The 20,609-nt window shown below is 39.0% G+C and overlaps 1 protein-coding gene and 1 non-coding gene across 3 annotated transcripts; one reads left to right on the top strand and one right to left on the bottom strand.

The window, feature by feature from the left end:
• Positions 1 to 638: 638 nt before the first annotated feature.
• Positions 639 to 740, top strand: LOC128865500 (U6 spliceosomal RNA). The gene has a single exon (XR_008454831.1). It is a non-coding gene; the product is annotated as a U6 spliceosomal RNA (small nuclear RNA).
• Positions 741 to 4,213: 3,473 nt separating this feature from the next.
• Positions 4,214 to 19,142, bottom strand: LOC128863572 (uncharacterized). 2 transcript variants are annotated; one of them, XM_054102796.1, is made up of 6 exons: positions 18,819 to 19,142; positions 18,639 to 18,730; positions 8,994 to 9,282; positions 5,997 to 6,225; positions 4,565 to 5,939; positions 4,214 to 4,486 (listed from the first exon to the last, which is right to left on the bottom strand). In XM_054102796.1, exons 1-6 carry the CDS (start codon positions 18,824 to 18,826, stop codon positions 4,356 to 4,358), a joined length of 2,124 nt encoding a protein of 707 aa, XP_053958771.1. In that variant the 5' UTR covers positions 18,827 to 19,142; the 3' UTR covers positions 4,214 to 4,355. The 2 variants fall into 2 exon arrangements, with proteins under 2 accessions (XP_053958771.1, XP_053958772.1); XM_054102797.1 differs by having other exon boundaries at positions 18,643 to 18,730.
• Between the last annotated feature and the right edge of the window lie 1,467 nt (positions 19,143 to 20,609).

Raw genomic sequence — 20,609 nt, 5'->3', positions numbered from 1 at the left:
CTCTGTATTCTCTATATCCTGGATCAATATGAATGAGTACTTGAGTGAAGTGAATCTTGTGTGGAAATTGATAGCCTTTAAATTGTTAATATTAAATTGAATTTAATATTTAAATTTAAAGTTAGTAGACAGTATGAAAAGTTAAGTAAAGTATAGGAAAAGTTGTATTTTAGTTATAAGCTGTTATTTTACTGCCAATGTCCTTTTGATTTGATAATCAAAAAAATGAGTTTTGTACTTGCATTTGAATTTTTAAAAATTTACTAATAACTATTTAGATATATAAATACTGTTTTGACCTACAAATTGCGACAAAAAATAAGACACATTTCTTTGTCTAAGCCCATCTTTAACTAAGAAATCGAATATGCCATGTGCTGGATCCAATCAGTCGTTCAGACAGGTTGATTTTTTCGTATATCACCAACACTATCTCAGCTTTCTTGTAAACACACCTGAAGTGACGTCAGTCTATCAGCTGGTTCTGTCAAATTCGCTCAGAGCGGAATAACGGTATGTTAAAGAACCCATCTTTAAAATCTTTTCACCATGGGCTGCCACGTTATCGGGGATTCACAGCAGAATTCTGCCAAGGATGATAAATTACTAGGCCAATAACTATGATGAAAAATAAAATTGTGCTTCGGCAGAACATATACTAAAATTGGAACGATACATAGAAGATTAGCATGGCCCTGCGGAAGGATGACACGCAAAATCGTGAAGCGTTTCACATTTTTTCGAGCAACTGTCTGGCATAGACGTCAACAGCCTAATAAGGTTCCTAACAGACTGGATATAGTATTGCTGTAAGTAACTATTAAACAAGTTCGTAACGAGGGTGTGGCAACAAAATGGTGCGGAAGCGCTAGTTGGATTATGGATGAATCACCACTCTAACCAACCAACCACACAATCTCAGTTTTTTGTAAACAAAATGCTGCCGCAACACCGATGACGTTAGTCAATCAGGCGATTCTTTCAAATTCGCTGAGAGCCGGCTAACGGTCTGATCATGGCGACACCTGAATTCCTTGCATCAAGATTTTGATTAAACATTTTCGTTCGTTCACGCAACAAAGTAGCAACTGCTCAGAAATCCTAGGACGTCAGATGTCAGAAGTCATTGTTGTCATATGTCAGATTCCTGTCAGTATTCGCAATTTTTTTTTTAGAGAGGCCTACAAAGTGTCGAATTCCAGCATATTCGTTAACCGTTGGAAAGGACTAATAAGGATTTTGTATTAGATTTATGGCGCGAAAGATATTCCACATTGACAGTTTTGTTCTGGGATCCAGGATCCGGCCTTCCATATTCCTGCAGTTTTCGAGCCGTTTATGTAATAGCTCGCAGTGTGCGTCTGAATATTCTTTTTTAAAGTGGAGACTGTCTGAAGAGTAGAATTCCTAGTTTCATTTTGTATCTACAATCATACAAATAATTTAACTATGCCAATGGCCTTGTATTATATTTGGAAATTCACTTCCTATCGCAGATGTCATTCTTTATTTTTTCTGCATTTTTTGGTTTAATGACAGCCTAAATGGTTTTAAATGATTTTTTTTCACGCCAATCGGTTTTCTCTCGGGGGGTATGTGCCGAAAATTTGCCCATACTCGGCCGATGTGCCGAATAGCTTGCAGATTTCAGCGTTACGTTACATTAGCATCCATCCGTGGCAGCTACCTGTGCCTAGTTTTTGTTCCAGCCTATTAGTTCTGCAGGCTTACCAAATTCAGATTTGACAGTATGAAACCGGTTGGGCATTCAAAATACGTAGACGACGTCTATGAATATTTCAAAGGTATTTTTCAAAATTGGTGTCGTTTCTGCGGTGACAAATAAACTGGAAATCTTTACCACTCTTTTCTAACTCCAACATAAAAACGGGTATTTTAACATTTTTTATGCGCTAATACAAAATATCTGTCTGTCCGAAGCTATTTAGCTGCTGTTGGAAGCTATTTATAACTCTTATTATCCGAGTCTGTTTGATTAAAAAAAAAACCAGCCCATATTAATTTTATTGAAATGTGCCCGGTAGCTCTTGATCGAATTAAATGGAAGTGGATCATTGAGGAAGCTCAAGCTCACCTCGAGCTGTAATGCTGATGGATGGTGATGATATTGTTGTTGTCATGGGAGCTTATCAGTTGCCGTCGATGCTATTTAATGACCCAAGAATCGAGTTTTTTGAACGATTTCAAATACCAATGGTTCTCATAATATTGGAAGTTGGGCATTATAACCAAACTAGTCCGTTGTCGAAATCTGTATTACTAACAAATAATTTTTTAACTGAAAAAAAAAAAAAAATGTATGTATGTATTATAAGGGTGATTAGATTGCCTGGAGTACTCTCATCACTTCTTAGCTAGAGGGCAGGTAGTAAATGCGGTCGCGTTTCGCGCCTACGTAGTGAATTCATTTGGGAGCTGCTTTGCAGTCTTTTATTTTGGGACCTCGTTTCCCGCATCTGATGCACGTATCCTTTCTATCAGGGCCACTGCAGTTTGCTTGTGTGTGCCCTATCATGAGGCAGCGATATCATCTCCTAATTTGTTCGCATGGTCGCATCTTTGCTCGGATGCAGCCGATTTTTATATTGCCGATCTCGATGAGCTTCGCGGCCCCTTCTGCAGATAGCGTGAGGAAAACACGTACTTGCTCCCGTGCATTCGGCGCCGTTATCCTCGTCTGTATCTGTTCCTCTTTGTTGGTGAGCAGTTTCCGAACTGCTGTTTCTACCTCCGCCTTGGCCGTCAAGGAGTCGAGATCTCATATCTCAATAGTGGTGCTTGGCTTTCACCCGGCGATGGAAGCCGTGTCCTGCACAGTGCTTTTCAGCTGATGCACGAACTCTGGCGGGACTTTCTCACCCCTACCAAAATCCAAAAGTATGGCCCCAGCCTTCGTTTTCTTGACGGAGCTTACTTTGACTGACTCATCAGTCGTAATCTTCGTGCGCAAGTCCTTCAGCACATCTGCATAGCTATGGTCTACTGCGGGTTTTATCACAAAAGCTTCTGGTTTTACGTGCTGTGTTCGCGGCTTGCTCCTTTTGTTTGGCTCGGCTAGCCTATCCTTCGGCTTTTTTTGGTTGCCCCTCTTAGTAACTGTCTGCTAGACTTCATCTGTTTTCTCGGGGGGTCGTTTTTTGTTTCCTGTGGATCCATTTGCCCTGGCTTTCTTACAGCTCTCAGAGACAGCCGAACTGATTGCCATTCGCTTCGGGTTCGTCGTCGCAGAGGTGGGAGTATCTGTATGTATTTGCGGGATGGCAGTATTCTTTCGAGATTTTCACAACATTTGGTTCCAACAAGACGACGCTACTTGTCATACACCCCATGAGACAATGGATTTACTACGTCGCCGTTTCGGTGAGTTATTTGTCTCTCGGCTCGGAGCAGTGGATTAGCCACCAGGATTCTGTGATATCACACTTTTGTATGTAAAGTCTAAATGCTTTGTGGATAAGCCAGCTTCGATTGAGGCATTGGACGCCATCATTACTAAAGCTATTCAGACCGAAGTTCTCCAGCGAGTCATTCAAAACTGGTGTTTAGGGGTGGCTGAATTACGGCACAGTAGCGGCCGACATTTGAAAGGGATAATCTTTGAAATAAATTCCATGAAGGGTTCTACACAAAATTAAAAAAAAAGATTGCCCAATCAATTTGAACTTCCGCCGTTTTATTTCATCACTCTTTACAAAAACTCTGGTTATGCTAGGCTTTTTAAGGTTTTGATAGATGATCTCACTTAATTGGGCCTTTCTAAATTTAAAGGCATATTTAGAAAATTCGAGCGTTCCTTACTCAAAATGCTCTGTCTAATACGGTCAAGGTCAGCTCGTTTCCTCAAACACCTTTTCCTCTAAAAATTCTTCAAGAAATTACCGACTGCGAACTTAACAAATTTTACTATTTTCCGAATTTTACACTCTTTCACTGGTGCCAAAAGCTTGTTCTTTTCACCTTGAGTAATTTTCCTAAAATTCGGCTTGCTTCAATTATCAATGCAATTCTTAACAGCTTTCCACAAAGCACAGACGCCTCCTTACTGCAAGTACCTCTATTAAAAAATAAACAACTTAGTAAATCTTTTATCTATTTAAATGCGAGTTTACTCTATTTTCGATTTTTTTATTTCCGATCTAACGGATGTGCTGGGGAGTGCCAGCAGAATGCAAAAAAGCGATAACAGACTCACTTAAGTTGGCAGGCGAAAATCGCTTAAACATTTTTTCAAAAAATTTAATTATATTTCGAAATTTTTAGTTCTTCACTTCGCCAAATTATATTTATTACAAAATTACTTAATCACAGAAATTCATTAATAAATTAAAACCATTTCAAATTGACACAGTTTCTATATAATTCTCAAATGCACGGGATATCTGGGCATGATCCGGCCCCAATTGCGTGTCGGCCATTATAGCCAAACGATATCGATCGCCAAAACGGTGAATATTCAGTGATAAACCTGTAAACACAAAAAGAAAATAAATCCATGCATTTTCTGTATGTTTTCTACACAAAAATATAAAATTTCAAATCCTACAAGTTTTTGATTGCGGCGGTCTGAAGAGTAGCACATCTTCCACCACATGTCCCCAGATTGTTTGAAACTCCGACGAAGCGCCATGTATCTCCGTTATAGTGACGGGAAAGTTGTGCGAAAAGAAGTTCAGGCAAACTTTGGTCAGAACACGCGGCACTAATGCAGTCAAAAGATCGAAGCGCGTCTGACCCATTGACGCCAAATAGATCATAATCTGCCTGGAGCGTATATTTTCAACGATGGTATGCATTTTACGCGCATGTTCACGCCCCGGCGCCTGCAGGGGTAATTGTAAAAAGACTACGCCGCCGATATTTTGCGCTTTATTGCCCGCCTTTTCGGTGAAGTAACCTTTCGCAATCGTGCGACAAGTGGTGTTGAGCACCTTCGGAACTGGTGCCACGTTACTATGCATAGCGAAGTAGTCGCGCAAAGCACCGGCCAGACAGGATAGTATGAAATCAGATTCTCGTACCTCCGCGCCAAAATTGAGCCGTTGTCGTAGTTCAGTCGCATTAATGGACTTGGAGAAGGAGACAATTTTGCGTCCGGAATACGATTTCATTTGTAAAATATTCGCTTCCTTGGAGGGATTGACGAAAAGCTCTTCGTAGATATTCACTGGTGCTTTGAAAATTTCATAGCCGATTTTAAAGAACTCAATTTGCGCATAAAGTATCATGGGCAAATAGATGGATATGCGTCCGATGTGCGTATGCGTCAGATGTGTTTGGCCTTTGAAGACGATGTCGCGTAGCGCCATTAGTTCACAGTAGATGCGATAGGGCAGCAACACTGTATTGTTGATGTTGACACGCCACAGGAATTTGGTCCATGTCTTTGCAACATTCGCCGGATGCCAAGATGTGCAAATGGCCATCCAAGCGGCGGGCAGTGAGAGATTGCGTCGATCAATTTCTTTCAACAACAGCATACTGAATATCTTCACACGTCCGTAGTTATCTTTTTGAACATTGTAGCGGCGTCGCAACTTTAGGCGCATTTGCATCGTGCGTCTATAATCGAGGCATACATTGACGGCGACGATCAACAGCACCGACAGCAGTTGCGTAATATTGGTAATATGCACCGGCCTATAACCATCGGGTGTCTCTAGTGACTCAAACTCATAGATGAAAGCATTCCAGTAGTTCACTATCTGGGCGCCTATGTGGTTGATTAGCCGACGTATGTGTATGGGTTCGCGCACGAAATAGGATAGGGGTTGTGGTTTCATGGCGCCCTCTAGTCGATCAATATCGATTACAGGTTTGCGACCATTTTCTTGCAACATCAATATTTCGCTTATATGCAGATCGTCCTCTTCGGCTATGATGAGATGATGTACCTTGACCAACACATAGTAGTGATCACCCTAGGGAATTGAGAAAATTAGTACAAAAAAAAAAAAAACTACTAAAAAAAAAAAAACCATGGTTTGTGGCAGTGATGTATTTTCGGTTAAAGCCTCTGGTAGTGTATTTGTTGCATTCGAAGTAGTTGATGCGGTTGGTATGACGATCACCTGCCATTGTGGCAAGTCGGATGGTATATATTTGGTAGCCAATTCGCTTACGAAGTCTTGTATATTACTATCGTTGACCGGACGTCCGCGATAAGTGCGTGCGCTGAGTACAACGTGATTGTTAATATTAAAGGAGCTGGAAAGACCAAATGATAAAGCAAAAGGTAAACCACATTAGATTCTATAAGAGTAAGAGAACATGACATTGCATCCCAAACATGGGTAAAGTATCTTGGAGTACACATCGATGAGAAGCTAACATTCAAGGAGCATCAAAAAATAACCAGTAACAAGGCAATGAGGGAGAATAACGCAATCATGCGTATGCTATCAAATGTTGGAGGACCCCAAGAAAGTAGAAGACAGATTCGTTCAATGGTTACTAACTCTATTCTCCTTTACGCCGCCCCAGTATGATGGTCAGGAGGACGAACGAGACGTTCAAAGGAGGTGCTGCAAGCTAACAGACTTAGCGCGCTCAGAGTAGCATGTGCATACAGAACAGTATCTAATGATGCCATCTGCGTTATAGGGAGTAAAGTTCCCCTCGATATACGAGCAGAACAACTTAAGCGACTGTATCACTCACGAACGTACGATAGCAAAGTGCCAAAATGATGGGATCATTCCTCCAAAGGACGATTGACGCATAAGTTGATCCCCAAACTAGATGAATGGATAAGAAGAAAGCCCCACATACCACTGGTGTGACGGAAACTTTGATGATGTTTCTAACATTTTCGATTTTAACCTCCTCTGCAAAAAAAAAAGATTAGCTGGGTTGCTTGTCTAAGACAAGACACTCAGTGGCTATGAGACCCACTGTGATATCTGCATTTGATTTCCATCCCCTTGCTTAAGCCATTAAGATCTTTTTAAGAAGGTAACTAGTCCGTGTAGTCAGACAATTTGCAAATTTCCCAGGTCTTCAAATTGTAATAATAATAGCGAAGATATTTGGCACGGCTTCTTTGAAGTGCAGGACATTCACAGATGAGGTGTTGTACCGACTCAATTTCTTCTTCATCTGCACAGCTGCTGCAAGTACACTTATTGTGAGGTACACCCATTCTACTGACTAGGGTGCCAAAAGTGCAGTGACCCGTACACCTGTGAGGATGCTGGTAGTTGATCAGTTGAATCCAAGCAGACATATTGTCCTTTTAAGATTCAGTTTTGGCCAGAGCGCTTTGGAGACCCTGCAGTTAGTAGTTAGATACCACCTTCTACTGGTTCCCGCGATCACGCAGAAGTCAATCGAAGTATGCAGTTCGTTTAGAGGAATGCTTATGTCCTCTACCACTTGCTGAAGGTCAAGCTCAGAGCCTTTCCTTGCACACTCATCCGTTCTTTAATTTCACTCTACTCCAGACTGGCCGGAGACCCAACAAAGTGTGGTGTTGTGTTGTTGGATAAGCGAGAGCGACCTTCTTTAACACATCTTGAATTGATGTGCGCAGAGGCCAGTGCCTTGCTTCTTGACTAACAGCAAAAATAGTAAAGTTTTCTGAAGGTAAGTCCATTCATTAGTCTTCTCGTTTTTGCGGCTTTGTCTATGGCGTAAAAAATAACAAGAAAGGGAGGTCGTTAATTGTTTGGGCAGCACGGAGTAATCCGCACTACTAGAAGAATCATAGGCCGGACATAACCAGGAAAATTACGCTTATTGAATGGGCAAGATGAGTTCCATCTGAAACTTACATTTCTTAATGACGGTGATTGACAACATCTTTCTGATTCAAATGAGGCTAACGGAATTGAAGGTAGAGTCAAGTTGACCTGCAAAAAACTTTACTAGCCCCTTAAAAGAATAGAATGCTGCAAAAACAGGGCAAATCGGATATCATTTGATTGAGAAATAGTTGTGTTTTCAAATGACAGAAAAATTAGCATTATTGGAGCAGATGGTGGGGAAAGAGTTCGGCTTAGAGAAGGTGCACGAGCCTAACAATGATTGTATTCTTCCTATGGGACAACACGCCATCAAGGAAAAGTTGTAGAGTGAAGAGCTAAGGTTAAGGGAGGTTAGCAGGCACCAAACTATGTGGCTACCCCAGCGAAATTCTGCTCACGGGTATTCTCACAGGCCACTGCAGAGTGCGAAGCCATCTGAAAATGATCGGGATATGGTTTATTGACTCCTGTCGTTTCTGCGACCAGTCCCAGGAGACTCCAATACTCCTTCTACAGGAATGCACCGCTATAGCGCGGAGAAGTTTGAGACATCTTGGCCAGCTGTAGCCAGAAGAAAGGCACATACGCTCAATCCAACCCAGCTTTATATTGAGTTTAATAAGGGAACTGCATGTTGAGTGGAGGGTACACAATACCATGAGTTCCAAGTGCGAACCTCGTCAGAATCTAATCTAATCTAATGTATGGAAGATGAGATGGAATCATCTTAGCACCTAAACATGAAATTTGAGCTCACACCTAAAGTATTGTAACTTGTTTCACTCTTGCCCTTAGCTGCCTCGCTCTCGCGGGACTAAGATTTAAGCTTCTTGGTTTTCACTTCTTTCCTACGTCTGCTGATATGATCAAAAATTGGATGAACTTCATCAGCAGCATGAAGTGGCTACCATAACCGCAAATTAGTCACCGTTCGTCATCCACAAATCCATAAATTGCTTTGGGAACCTGAACCACTGTAACCAATCGGATCTTTAACTAAATTTATAACCTCATAAACCAATTGTTTTCGATATTTCTTATACTAAATACCTAAAACTACATAAGAACGATTAAAGTTTTGACCGCCCCAAAAAACAAAACAGTTAAAAGTTTTCTTCCACATTTATCGACATATACCTACATTTTATTTATTTGTTCAGTAACTTGTTAGTTTCTAGCCTTGAGTTCAACACAGTATTTCAGAAAGCAAACTTACAAATTTCTACTCACCTGTTATCATTCACCCAAGCATAGTGACCCCAACAGGTCACCAGCTTCTGGCGTAATTTGGGAAAAGACAAATACCCAGCTTTGTCACGCGCATCCGTCAAATTGTCTGCGTAGTAACGTTTTATTTGTTCAAAGTCACACTGACCTTTAATTTGAAGAAGAAAGTGAAATACTCCCGCATTGCGTGGTGTATCGATAAGAGTACGAATTTTTTTCGATTTGGAGATGGTGAGCGTTGGGTATTTGATGCTAAGCACATAATTAACCAGCTCATCACTGTAGTGGACACCTGAAACGTGATTTAAGAAGGGTTTCAAGTTAAGAATGTACATAAATCTATAAGTGCGAGTATCAAAATAAGTAATTAATGAATTTATCCCCTCTTAATCAGTAATGCAATATAAGTGAATTTTAGTTTAGATGCGAATTTGTTATATTCAAATATATGTACTCGTACATACATATATTCGTACTTAAGTGTGGGTTTATCTGTAAGCGCCTTAGCGTCTAAATTTCACATATAACCCTGTAGGGAAATCTATTTAGCATCACTACCTATTCAGTGATAATTAAAAAAAATCCATTATTTTTAAAAGTTTAGTGATAGTAAAAAAAAATTTGTATTATCACTAAACCTCTACTAATGCTAATTTTTTCACTATCACTGTGTAAATTTTCAGTGAGATAATATACATTTGAATTTATATTTTTTGCCCGATATTAGTCATCTAGTCAGTTGATAAAAATGCTTCTTGATGTATAAAAAAATGGAAAATAAATAATTGGCGAGTACACTTCTGCTAGGTGTGTGACAGAGCTCTCCTCAAATAGAAGTACCTACAGTTTTAAGCGCACTCCGAACGGCAAATGGAGGAGCTTTTTCATGGTAGAAATACACTCGGAGGTTTGCCATTGCCTGCCGAGGGGCGACCGCTATTAGAAAAGTGTTTTTCTTAATTTTGGTGTTTCATCGAGATTCGAACCTACGATCTCTCTGTGAATTGCGAATGGTAGCCACGCACCAACGCATTCGGCTACCGCGGCCGCCTAACGCTAATAAACTTCCTACTATATTACAAATACACGTATTTACATATACATGCATATGTGTTTTATATTTTCATTTATTTATTTATATATTTTTTATAATGAATTAATAGTCCATTCCAAGCATTCGCTTAAGTGCCAACACACATACAAGTACATTCATACATACATATGTATATGTATACAATTGTGTACGATTGTGCCTGCTTACAAATTTTCGTTTTGTGCGGCTTATCGCTTATCATCACAAAGAAAAGCTGATTAATAAGTAATAGGAAGAGGCAAAGTTCGCTGTGACTTACTTTTCTGCTTGTGCTTGATGACGCTAGTGACTAACAAATGGATACGAGTATGAAGCTTATTTCGTATTCAGTTAATGTGTATTACTTATTTGTTTATTTATTTTTTCCATGACTTTTTACCAGAAGACATAAAGCATCCGCTATCGGAAATGCATAACACATGGGCTGAAAAGTGCCGAGTCTAACACATAGATGGCACCAGTTTTATTGCATTCACCTCTTTTTCAGTGAGTACTAATCTTAAAAAGACAACTGCTAAAATCTCATGATATTCTATTCATTAGTGCGTGAGTTGTTGTGCTAAGAGTGACGCTACTTTTGTTATTTTCAAAACAATAGACCAAAAAGAATTTCGTGTTTTAATTTTACACTGCTTTTTGATAGGAAAAAAATAGCGTTCAAGCGAAGCAATGGCTTGAAAAGTGTTATGGGGACTTCGCTCCATCAGAAACAACAATAAAGCGATGGTTTGCTGACTTGCAACTTGGTTGTAGAGACACCGATGATGCACAACGCAGTGGACGTCTAAATGAGGCGGTAACACCAGAAAACATCAAAAAAATCACAAAATCGTTTTGAATAAACGAAAAGTGAAGTTGCGTGAGTTAGCTGACATCGTAAAGATATCAAAAGACAGAGTTGGCTTTATATTGCATGGCAGTTGACTACGAGAAAGCTCTGTTTAATGCGGGTGCCGCGTTTGCTGACTGTTGGCCAAAAACAAGTCAGACACAAGTCAATCAAAACAATAGCAAAACTACATGAGTTGACCTAATCGCTTCACTGTATTCACCAAATTTGGCTCCCAGCGACTACTGGCTATTCGCAAACCTGAAAAAATGCCTGCCGGTAAGCAATTTCGCTCGAATGAATGAAGAGGTTACCGTTGAAACTGAGTCATTTGAGGATTTTGAGGCAAAGATAAATCGTTCTACAAAAAAGGTATTCAAATGATAGAGCTGGAATGATTGCGTTAATCTTGATGAAAATTACTTTGTTGAATGCAGCTAATTTTGGCCAAAAAAAAGCGTGTTTTCTTTGTTAGGTCCGGGACTTTTCAGTCCATGTGTTATAACTCTAGCGTGGAAAACTTGTATACCAACGGAAAAAGTTATATATTTGGGTCTCATACTACAAGGACCTAGATGATAATATTAGAAAAGCTATTTCAACGGTACCATTCAAAATTATAAAATCTCTTGAATTTTGAAAGCCAAATGCGATCTTAATTCCCTCAGAGGTCACACAAATTTAAACTGCTCTCTTTGTAAGCTAAACGAATTAGAAAACATGACATACTTCTTAGGAAGGTGCCCTATTTTGAAACAAATCAGATGTCGGTACGTTAGGCCAAGATGAAGTTAATAATTGATTGAAGGGAATTGGTATAGGCGGATAGAATAGTTTAGTTGGTTGGTCACTGGTGCTTTAAATTATAGGCAGTTATAATTAAGCTTTGCGCATCTTATTTGTAACAAATTTGGTTTTCACAGTCAGCATAATTGTGTGTTTCATTGTTGTATATTTTTTTATAAATAGTTTTCAAGATATTTATGTATATTTTCATAATAAAGAAAAGTATCTTATCTCATCTAGTCTGAAAACATATAGAAGCAGATATTGGATTGTAGTTGTATACCAAAATTATTTGCTAGGCTTACTCTTACTAATAAAGTAAAAATTATAGGAAAAATATAGACTCTTATTTTTTATAGAATTTGTAAAGCGAAATAAGCCGATCCTTTATAGTCGAACTAATACAAATGTTGCGAATTTAAACCGCACATCAACCATTTGCTGCCGAACTTTTTAGGCTCCACTATAGAAATTTGTGTTTTAGCATAGACGGTGGCGTTAATCGGGATTAACGAATAAATTCTGAATTATCTCAGGAATTAAGTGCAACTAATGCGGATTGTCAACTATACTTAATTCGCATAATTTTAGCGCCTTAGCAAAATTTTCGGTGGCAACATTGCCGAAAAATGATAGTTAATATCTATTGTGAATGAAAAATAATCAAACTTTTAAAGAGAAGAAGAAGAAAGACTGGATTCACTGCTAGTTTGCACTAACACTTCTGTCGTATTTTAATTCAAGCGGAACCGAAACGGTCCACAAACCCAAGAGATTTAATGTGATCTCTAACAGTTGTTTGAATGCCAAACTCTTCTGTAATTTCTCGACTTGTTAGATGTGAATTATTTTCTGACATGGATCGAAAAACATCATTTTCGAACTTGAATGGTCGTCCAGAACGATAACTTTCTTGGAGGCTCGGATATATGTATATCGGATATATATCCGGATCGAAATTTGCTAAACCATCTTTGACAGGAAAGAACTCCTTTTATATTATACAGCAGGTAAAAAAAACAAAAAAAAAATCCCAATGACTCACTAGCCAGATGGTTTTTATTTATTTACAAGAAAAATTGCCTGCCTATTTAAAATACGACAGAACTTTCCCTCCAACCCAATACATTAATTATTTTGATATTTCGGAGCAGTTTGAGAAATTGAAACTTTTTTAAGGAATAATTTTGTTTAATAAATGTTTCCTTTTAATAAGTGTTTTTTTTATTAGGTGCGCAACTAAGTTCACGCTGTTTGTCAACAGATGCCGCCAGCAGTGTGTGCTAGTCGTTTCAACATAACCTAAACGTCATTAACCTAGCTTAGACATATGGTAAACAAACTGCTTCGACACATTAGTGATTTTGTTTTGGTATCATACACTTTTGGTTTTGTGAAAATGTCTGATTTTGTGCCGAATAATAGTCATTTGCGGGAAGTATTGATTTTCCTCTTTCATTCGAAAAAATGGCGGCTGAAGCACTTCGAGAGCTACAAAAAATTTATGGAGATGCTGGTTTAAGCGAAACAACGTGCCGAGATTGGTTCCGTCGCTTCAAAGACGGCGATTTTAATATTGACGACCGTCCGCGTGAAGGAAGCCCAAAAATCTTCGAAGACGCTAAATTGGTGGCATTGCTCAATGAGGACCCGTGTCAAACGCAAGAAGAGTGTGCTTCAGTATTAGGAGTTACCCGCCAATCCATTTCAAAGCGATTACATGCTTTGGGAATGATTCAGAAACAGGGGACTTGGGTTCCTTATGAGTTAAAACCAAGGGATGTTGAACGTCGTTTTTTCGCCTATGAACAACTGCTCCAGCGGCAAAAAAGGAAGGGTTTTCTTCATCGCCTCGTGACAGGTGATGAGAAATGGATTCATTACAGCAATCCAAAGTCCAAAGGTCATGCTTCTACATCGTCGCCTCGACTTCAATAGATGCTATTGAGCCGAGCACTGCGCGAGAAGCGGTCGCAATACGCGGAGAGGCATGAAAAAGTGATTCTACAGCATGACAACGCTCGGCCTCACGTTGCCAAACCCGTTAAAACCTACCTGGAAACACTGAAATGGGAAATTCTACGCCACCCGCCATATTCTTCAGGTATTGCGCCGTCCGATTATCATCTGTTCCGATCGATGGCACATGGTCTAGCTGACCAGCAGTTCCATTCATATGAAGACATCAAAAACCGGCTTGATCCGTGGATAGACTCAAAAGATGAACAGTTTTACAGCGACGGTATACTAGATTTACCAGAAAGATGGGGAAAAGTAATAGCCAGCGATGGACAATACTTTCAATGATTCACTTGTAACCATTTTTTCAGAATAAAGTTGTATTTTCATAAAAAAACAGCGAGAACTTAGTTGCGGACCTAATAAGAAATGATTTTTTTAGTATTAGGGCAGCTAATACCCGTATTTGTTGCCTGCGGTCCTGCCTTTTACTGACTAAACAATGCAATGAACTAATCAGCTGTTCACTAATCCGCCTACCAGCTGTTTGTCACACTTTAATTTTAATCAGATGAAATGTCTCGATAATCCGGATTAACGCGCCGGCTGTCTAGGCTATTAGATGCCTATCACTGTTTTGTGTTGTTGTACCAGCATAAACATTCCCCATATATTTATGAGGAATGCTGCTGAAGTGACATTCGTTGGCCTGTATCCGGGTCGTTCCGGTTACGTAAAACCGACTGTTGTGGGAGCGAATGTTTACTGTATTTACCTGCAGTTGGCCTTGAACTTAAAATCTGAAATTCATTTTCATAAGTTCTTAAAAATAAAAAAAGCAAACTGAAATTTATTTGTATTGCAACTGTTCAAGTCTTGTCTGGAGCCGCGTGCTACTGTAATCGCAATGCTCAATAAAAATGATTTAAATTTATTTATAAGGTCTGCATGTTTGCATGCATGCATGTATGTATGTATATAGGTATGTAGGTATATATGTATGCACTGTTGTGTGCGACGTTATCAGGTTATTAGAAAACCACGAAAATGTGCAGGCACTAAAGATTAAGTGAATGCTGTTTCATGCATAGAATTGTTAGAAATTTCGAATGCGTCTATGTATGTGTGTGTGTGTGTGTGTTTGCATTGTACATAGCTGCGTATTTACTGTGTGTATAATTAATATTTCATATGTATTAGAATTTATGTTTTTATACATTTGTATGTGCTTGTACATACATGCACACATCTAATAGATATTTGCATGGGTTTGTAGTTTTTCTAATGGCATTTTTTAATCTTCAAAGGTGCAAAGTTTCTTCTTAACGCCCAAAGATTCATACTACATAGGTATATACGGCGTGAACAAAATACAGGTTCATTTTTCAATCACAGATTGTTTGATTGATGCTTATCGCATTTCCCCTCATAACAGCATTGGCGTATAATGGCATTGTTTTGCTTTACATTGGAATAATTTTGGTAGACATTGTGACCCTTTTTCTAAAGTGAGTGCTTTTTTGTCAAAAAAAAGCAAATTTGATGGAATAAAGAATAAATAAACAATAAAAACATCAGTACTCGCCGTCGACGTTAACGTACAGTGCGTACTAGCGAAAATGTGACTGCTGTTTGGCGGAAATTTGTAAATACTTACATCCAAGAACATCGCCTCACCATGAACATTAAATTGTTCACAAACTGGCCTGATCGTAATTTCCATAAATATATTGAATTTTTTGCTTACATCGCCCATTTCAGTCTGATCTCAGTTTGCGGCCTCACAGCAGCTTGAATTCTAAGCAAAATTTAGCCGAAAATTATCTTTAGTTTCTTTACTCAAAAAAAATAAAAAAATTGGCGCGTACACTTCTGTTTGGTGTTTGGCCGAACTCCTCCTCCTATATGTGGTGTGCGTCTTGATGTTGCTCCACAAATGGAGGGACCTACAGTTTTAGGCTGACGCCAAACGGCAGGATCAGCTTTTTCATCACAGAGATACGCACGGAGGCCTGCCATTGCCTGCCGAGGGGCGACCGCTATTAGAGAAAACTTTTTCAACTTTTCCTTGATGTTCATGCACGGAGATTCGAACCTACGCACTCCCGAAATGGTAGTCACGCACCAACCCATTCGGCTATGACATTGCCTTTACTTGCAAGGCATATTTAATTTCGTCGGCTATGCTATTGCAATAAAGAAAATGGCCATATCTGGGAATCGGTAAACCCGCAAGCGGCTGTCGAATATCCAGTTGGTGCGCAGATAAGTATCATAGAATTTGAGGCGTTTTAATTTTTCGAATGCTGCTGAAAAAGCTATTTTAATTAATGGTGAGACTAAGATTTTTGTGCTCATGAGGATTGTAAGTTGAGAGCATAAGCTTAGACGGTCTTTTTGGTGATTTAATGGGCTATCATAGAGCGCAATTTGATCGCGGTCTATAATCAAATTATTGTGTGATATGCCCAGAGTGAGCCATGTTGTGAGTGCAATTTAGTCGAGAAATGATGCAGAACATTAAAACGACAATCGTTTGAACTATTTATGAGATCGACATAGATACTAACAACAAAGTACTAGAGCATTGGCTTGATAGGCTTCGCTACTTTGTTTTATTTAAAAACTAACGCAGACACATGGGTTCAAGCAAAAATGCGAAGAAGGTACGAAACTTCGAGAAAAGATTTTATTCTAGAACTTTGTTGGTGGCACAGAAATTGAAGTGTTCAACTGTATGAGCTGCGTTCGCTTGGGCATGCTATACAAAAACCTGATTGCCCAAGATCTTTGCTAGTATCAAAGTGGATGTGTTGTCACGGTCATAGCCGTTTATCGGCTAAACGGTTTGCGTACTATCTGCGGCTTCCGTACAATTTCGAATGACGCTTCCTTCGTTATTGCAAAACTAGTGCCGGTAGACTTTTTGGCAAAAGAAATCCGGAGAGGGTGTATCAGGCTATCTGAACACGACGGCAGAGGGTGGAGGGACGTATGAGTTAATGCCCATCTTTGCGACATGATAAGAAAGAAACCATGGGGGAAAAACGACTACCTAACCCAATTACTTTCAGGGCACGGTGAATTTCGAAAATAATTCGATAGATTCAGCCACGACAGTTCCCCAAACTGTTCAATCTGCACGGAGAGGGCTTCTTCCAATGCACCCGAAATCTTAAACATATTAAACCGAGAAAATCGTATAGATTTATGCTGAAATCAGGTGAGCGATTGGAAGCGAATCTGCGCGCATGCAAAACATATCCACTATGACTTAAGACGATTATTTAAGGCGCGCGGAGGTTCGTAGACGTAATAACTACCAGCCTATGAGCTAACCAACCCTGTGATGTAATACCTGTTTTGGCAGTACCGCGGAGAGAGCGGTAGATTATGGAGATGTGTGCTGTACGTATGTAGGTGTAGCTTTGAGGCTACAAGTCGTGTATATTGCTATACCGGTATAGCAATACTAATGAGCGTTCCCTCTGGGTGACGCTTCGGGTGGACAACGAATGCTAGCGCACATGCGAACGCAATCGAAGGATGAAGTAAAATTTGCGCTGTCCGCGCTTGGGATTGAAGAACTGGCGTACTTTCTAAGTGGATAGAAGCAACTAGGGAAATATTTTGGTTAGAGTGTCAACTGGCGACAAATGAGAATCAAAGGTGAAGAAGAAAACAAAGATGAAACTACGCAATAATAATGAAAATATTCGCGCTCCCACGACATTCGGTTCGACATAATCGGAACGACCCGGACTTATATCAGGCCAAAAATTCCGCGTATATATAGAAACGAGAGAATGTTTATACTGCTACAACAACAACAACATGAAAATGTAATAAAATGAATATTAAACTTATTTCTGCCCAGGTCACGTATGCCTTCTATTTTATAAGGGAAATATACTTGTATTTGGACCACCCTTTATTTATGCGGTTATGCATTTTTATTCCTAATGACAGTGTGCATGTACATATGTTCGTGTGTATGTATATAGTAGAACATACTAAAACTGGAATTCTGGTTCGTTTTTTGTGAAAGCCAACTTCATTAACATACATACATACACACACACACTCGTGCATACATATGTACGTGTAGACGTGTGTATGTGGTTATATATTTGATAAGTAAGCACCTTCGAAATGCAGTCTACTTAGCTATATAAAGACATGCATACATATATCGGGTGTTTTTTTAGGAGATTGAGAACTTAAAATGATAAAATGAAAAATACTGTTGGGACTTAGTTTTATTATAATCCGGTATATAATTTCATAAAATCATAACATCATGGCACCGATCAGTCCAATTTTTGATTACTGTTTTTAATAAATCAGGCCGTATGACGTCAGTGGTGGCTTGAATATTGCAATAAACCGATTATTAAGCGCGCTGTGTGGCAAATTGTGCGTTATTGTTGGAACCAAATATCGTCAGTGTTTAGCTGATTAAGTTTCGGAAACAAACATTCAGTCAGCATGGCTCGATAGCGCTCGCCATTTACCTCCCTCATTTCGACAGAAATAAGGGTCTATGAAGACGCCAGCTTGGAAGCCGTACGTAAAATGGGCGAAGAGCTCTATGAACTTCGCGAAAAGATTTATTTTTTTTTCCCAAAGCAAACTTCCCTAATTTTCAAACATTGTTCTGGCGTTAAACAATTCTTGAAGACTTGCCAAACAGAAATGTCACGCAGTTTGCCATTCTCAGGTGTCAGACCATAGTTATTGATATCGATAGTTCTCATGCAGCTAAAAACACCCGATACATACGTTCTAATTATTTATAAAAATGTTTTCTACTAATGAATTATTTTATTTATTTCGTATTTTTACTATTTACTAATGAAATTTTTTTTTTTTTTTTGTAATAAATTATTTTCTTTCGTATTTTTATTTTGCTACCATTTACAAGTATTGTAAATGATGATCATGCCCGGTAGTTAATCGCCCACATGATCACCATACTTACATACAAATGACAAAAACACCATCGGCAAGAGGCAGCAGGCAATAAGGAAACATATTAACGCTTTGAAAAACGACTTCACTTGATGCAGTATTCTAAAACAAAAAAATCAATGTAAAATTTAAGAAATTTTCGAGCACCGTTAGGTGATTTGCTATTTAATTGCAATTTGCAATACTTTACTTTTCCATTTTTCACATCACCAATTTGGGTGATTATCACTGCAATCACACACTTTGCACTAAATAATTGAATTTTTTTTATATATTTTTTTTCTAAACTTATGCACGGTTTTGAAAATTATATATATTTTATATGCAATAAATATATTTTATATTTTTTTCTAAATCATTTTTCTCTTTCACTTATGAAACAAAAGTTATATTATACATTTTTTGTTCGAAATTCGTTTGCACCCGTATTTTGTATTTTCAATTTAATATTTTCACACCATCCGTTTCGTTAAATTAACCCAATCCGCTCGAGTATTGATCTGGAACTGAATTGCTAGTAATTCTGAGTCGCCGGGGGTAATCTATTTATTTACTGCGCTGACCAGCTGCCGTTATCACAGATCGTGTGCAAGAACATTTTCTTATCACTAAAATGAAAATACTCTCTCCTTTCAGTTGGAGAGAGAGAGAGCGTGAAGTAAAGGGACTCTTTCAGCTGGCATTGCTATCAGTAATGAGTGAGTAGAATAGTAGTAAACTAAAATAAATGCCATATAAAATTTGTTTTCTATTTGCAACAACAAACTTTGCTTAAGCTGTTCACATAGAGGGCACAATTCGCAGCGATTTGTGCCTAGTCCCTACCAGACACACTGTACACAAATCCATAAATCATCATTTCGTTGCGATCGTCGAACTGTTAAAAGCCAAACAAAAAAGCGGATGTTGCGATTGCTCTTGGTACATTAAGAGAAGAAAGAAAAAAGAAAAAATGTATTTGGATGAAAAAATAGTTGCAAAATAGGAGCAATCGTTCTCATATTAAGTTGTTAGGAACCGGATGGTACTTAAACGATAGTAATAAGTATCAGTATGCTATGGAGGAAATGGCAACTGTTTTCCAAACGGAAATGTTTGCCATTTTGAAAGTAGCCGAATGGATAATCGAGAGGAGATGGAGCGGGAAATAGATTGGAGTTTTTAGTGACAGTCAGGCTGCACTGAAAGCCCTGAAGAACGCGAAGTAAACCTCAAAGATAATTAAAAAATGTAAAAAGAAGCTTAATTCTGTCACAAGACAGAAAAGGCTTGTACTTATATGGGTTCCAGGCCGTTACGGTGTTCAAGGAAACGAAATTGCCGATGAATTGGCCAACAGTGGATAAAAGATTCCGATTCCTCCTCAAGAACCAATAATCGGCATCAATTCCGCAGGAATCATGAATTGGATCAGCGACTATGTATGTAATTTACATAAAGAGCAATGGTTCGGTCTAGAACGTTGCAGAACTGCAAAGTGTTTTGTGACAAGTCCGAACAGAAACCTGTCAAACTTTCTACTAAAATTTTGAAGGAAAGCCGTTCGGTTGATGGTCGGTATTATTACAGGACACAACCCAAGGGGGCAGCTTATGGCCACCATTGGGATCATTGCGGACCCGATGTGCCTGTCTTGCTTGGAGAAGGCGGATAGCAATGGGCACTTTCTCTGAGAGTGAGAGAGCGAGGCTACGAGTTTTGGGTTCCGATGTCGGAATATTTACAGGGGGATATTTACAGATTTGCCAAAGAATCTGGAAAATTCTCACAGGACTAACTACCTTTATCTCTGTCTATATTCTTTCCTATTTCTTTCTCTGATACTTTTCTCTTTCCCTCCTTGACTATCTACCCTCTTTACAGAGCTCTAAATAAAATGGGCTTTTTAGCCTGAGTGTTTTAGGAGCCACCAAATCTCTTGGTGCTCCTTGGCTCGACCTATTCAAATTTCAATTTCAAGTTGCTAGCAGTAATGGGAATG

The sequence above is a fragment of the Anastrepha ludens genome, chromosome 5 (assembly GCF_028408465.1).
Source record: "Anastrepha ludens isolate Willacy chromosome 5, idAnaLude1.1, whole genome shotgun sequence".
In the NCBI taxonomy this organism is placed as follows: Eukaryota; Metazoa; Arthropoda; class Insecta; order Diptera; family Tephritidae; genus Anastrepha; species Anastrepha ludens.
This window is presented reverse-complemented; position numbering and strand designations above follow the sequence as displayed.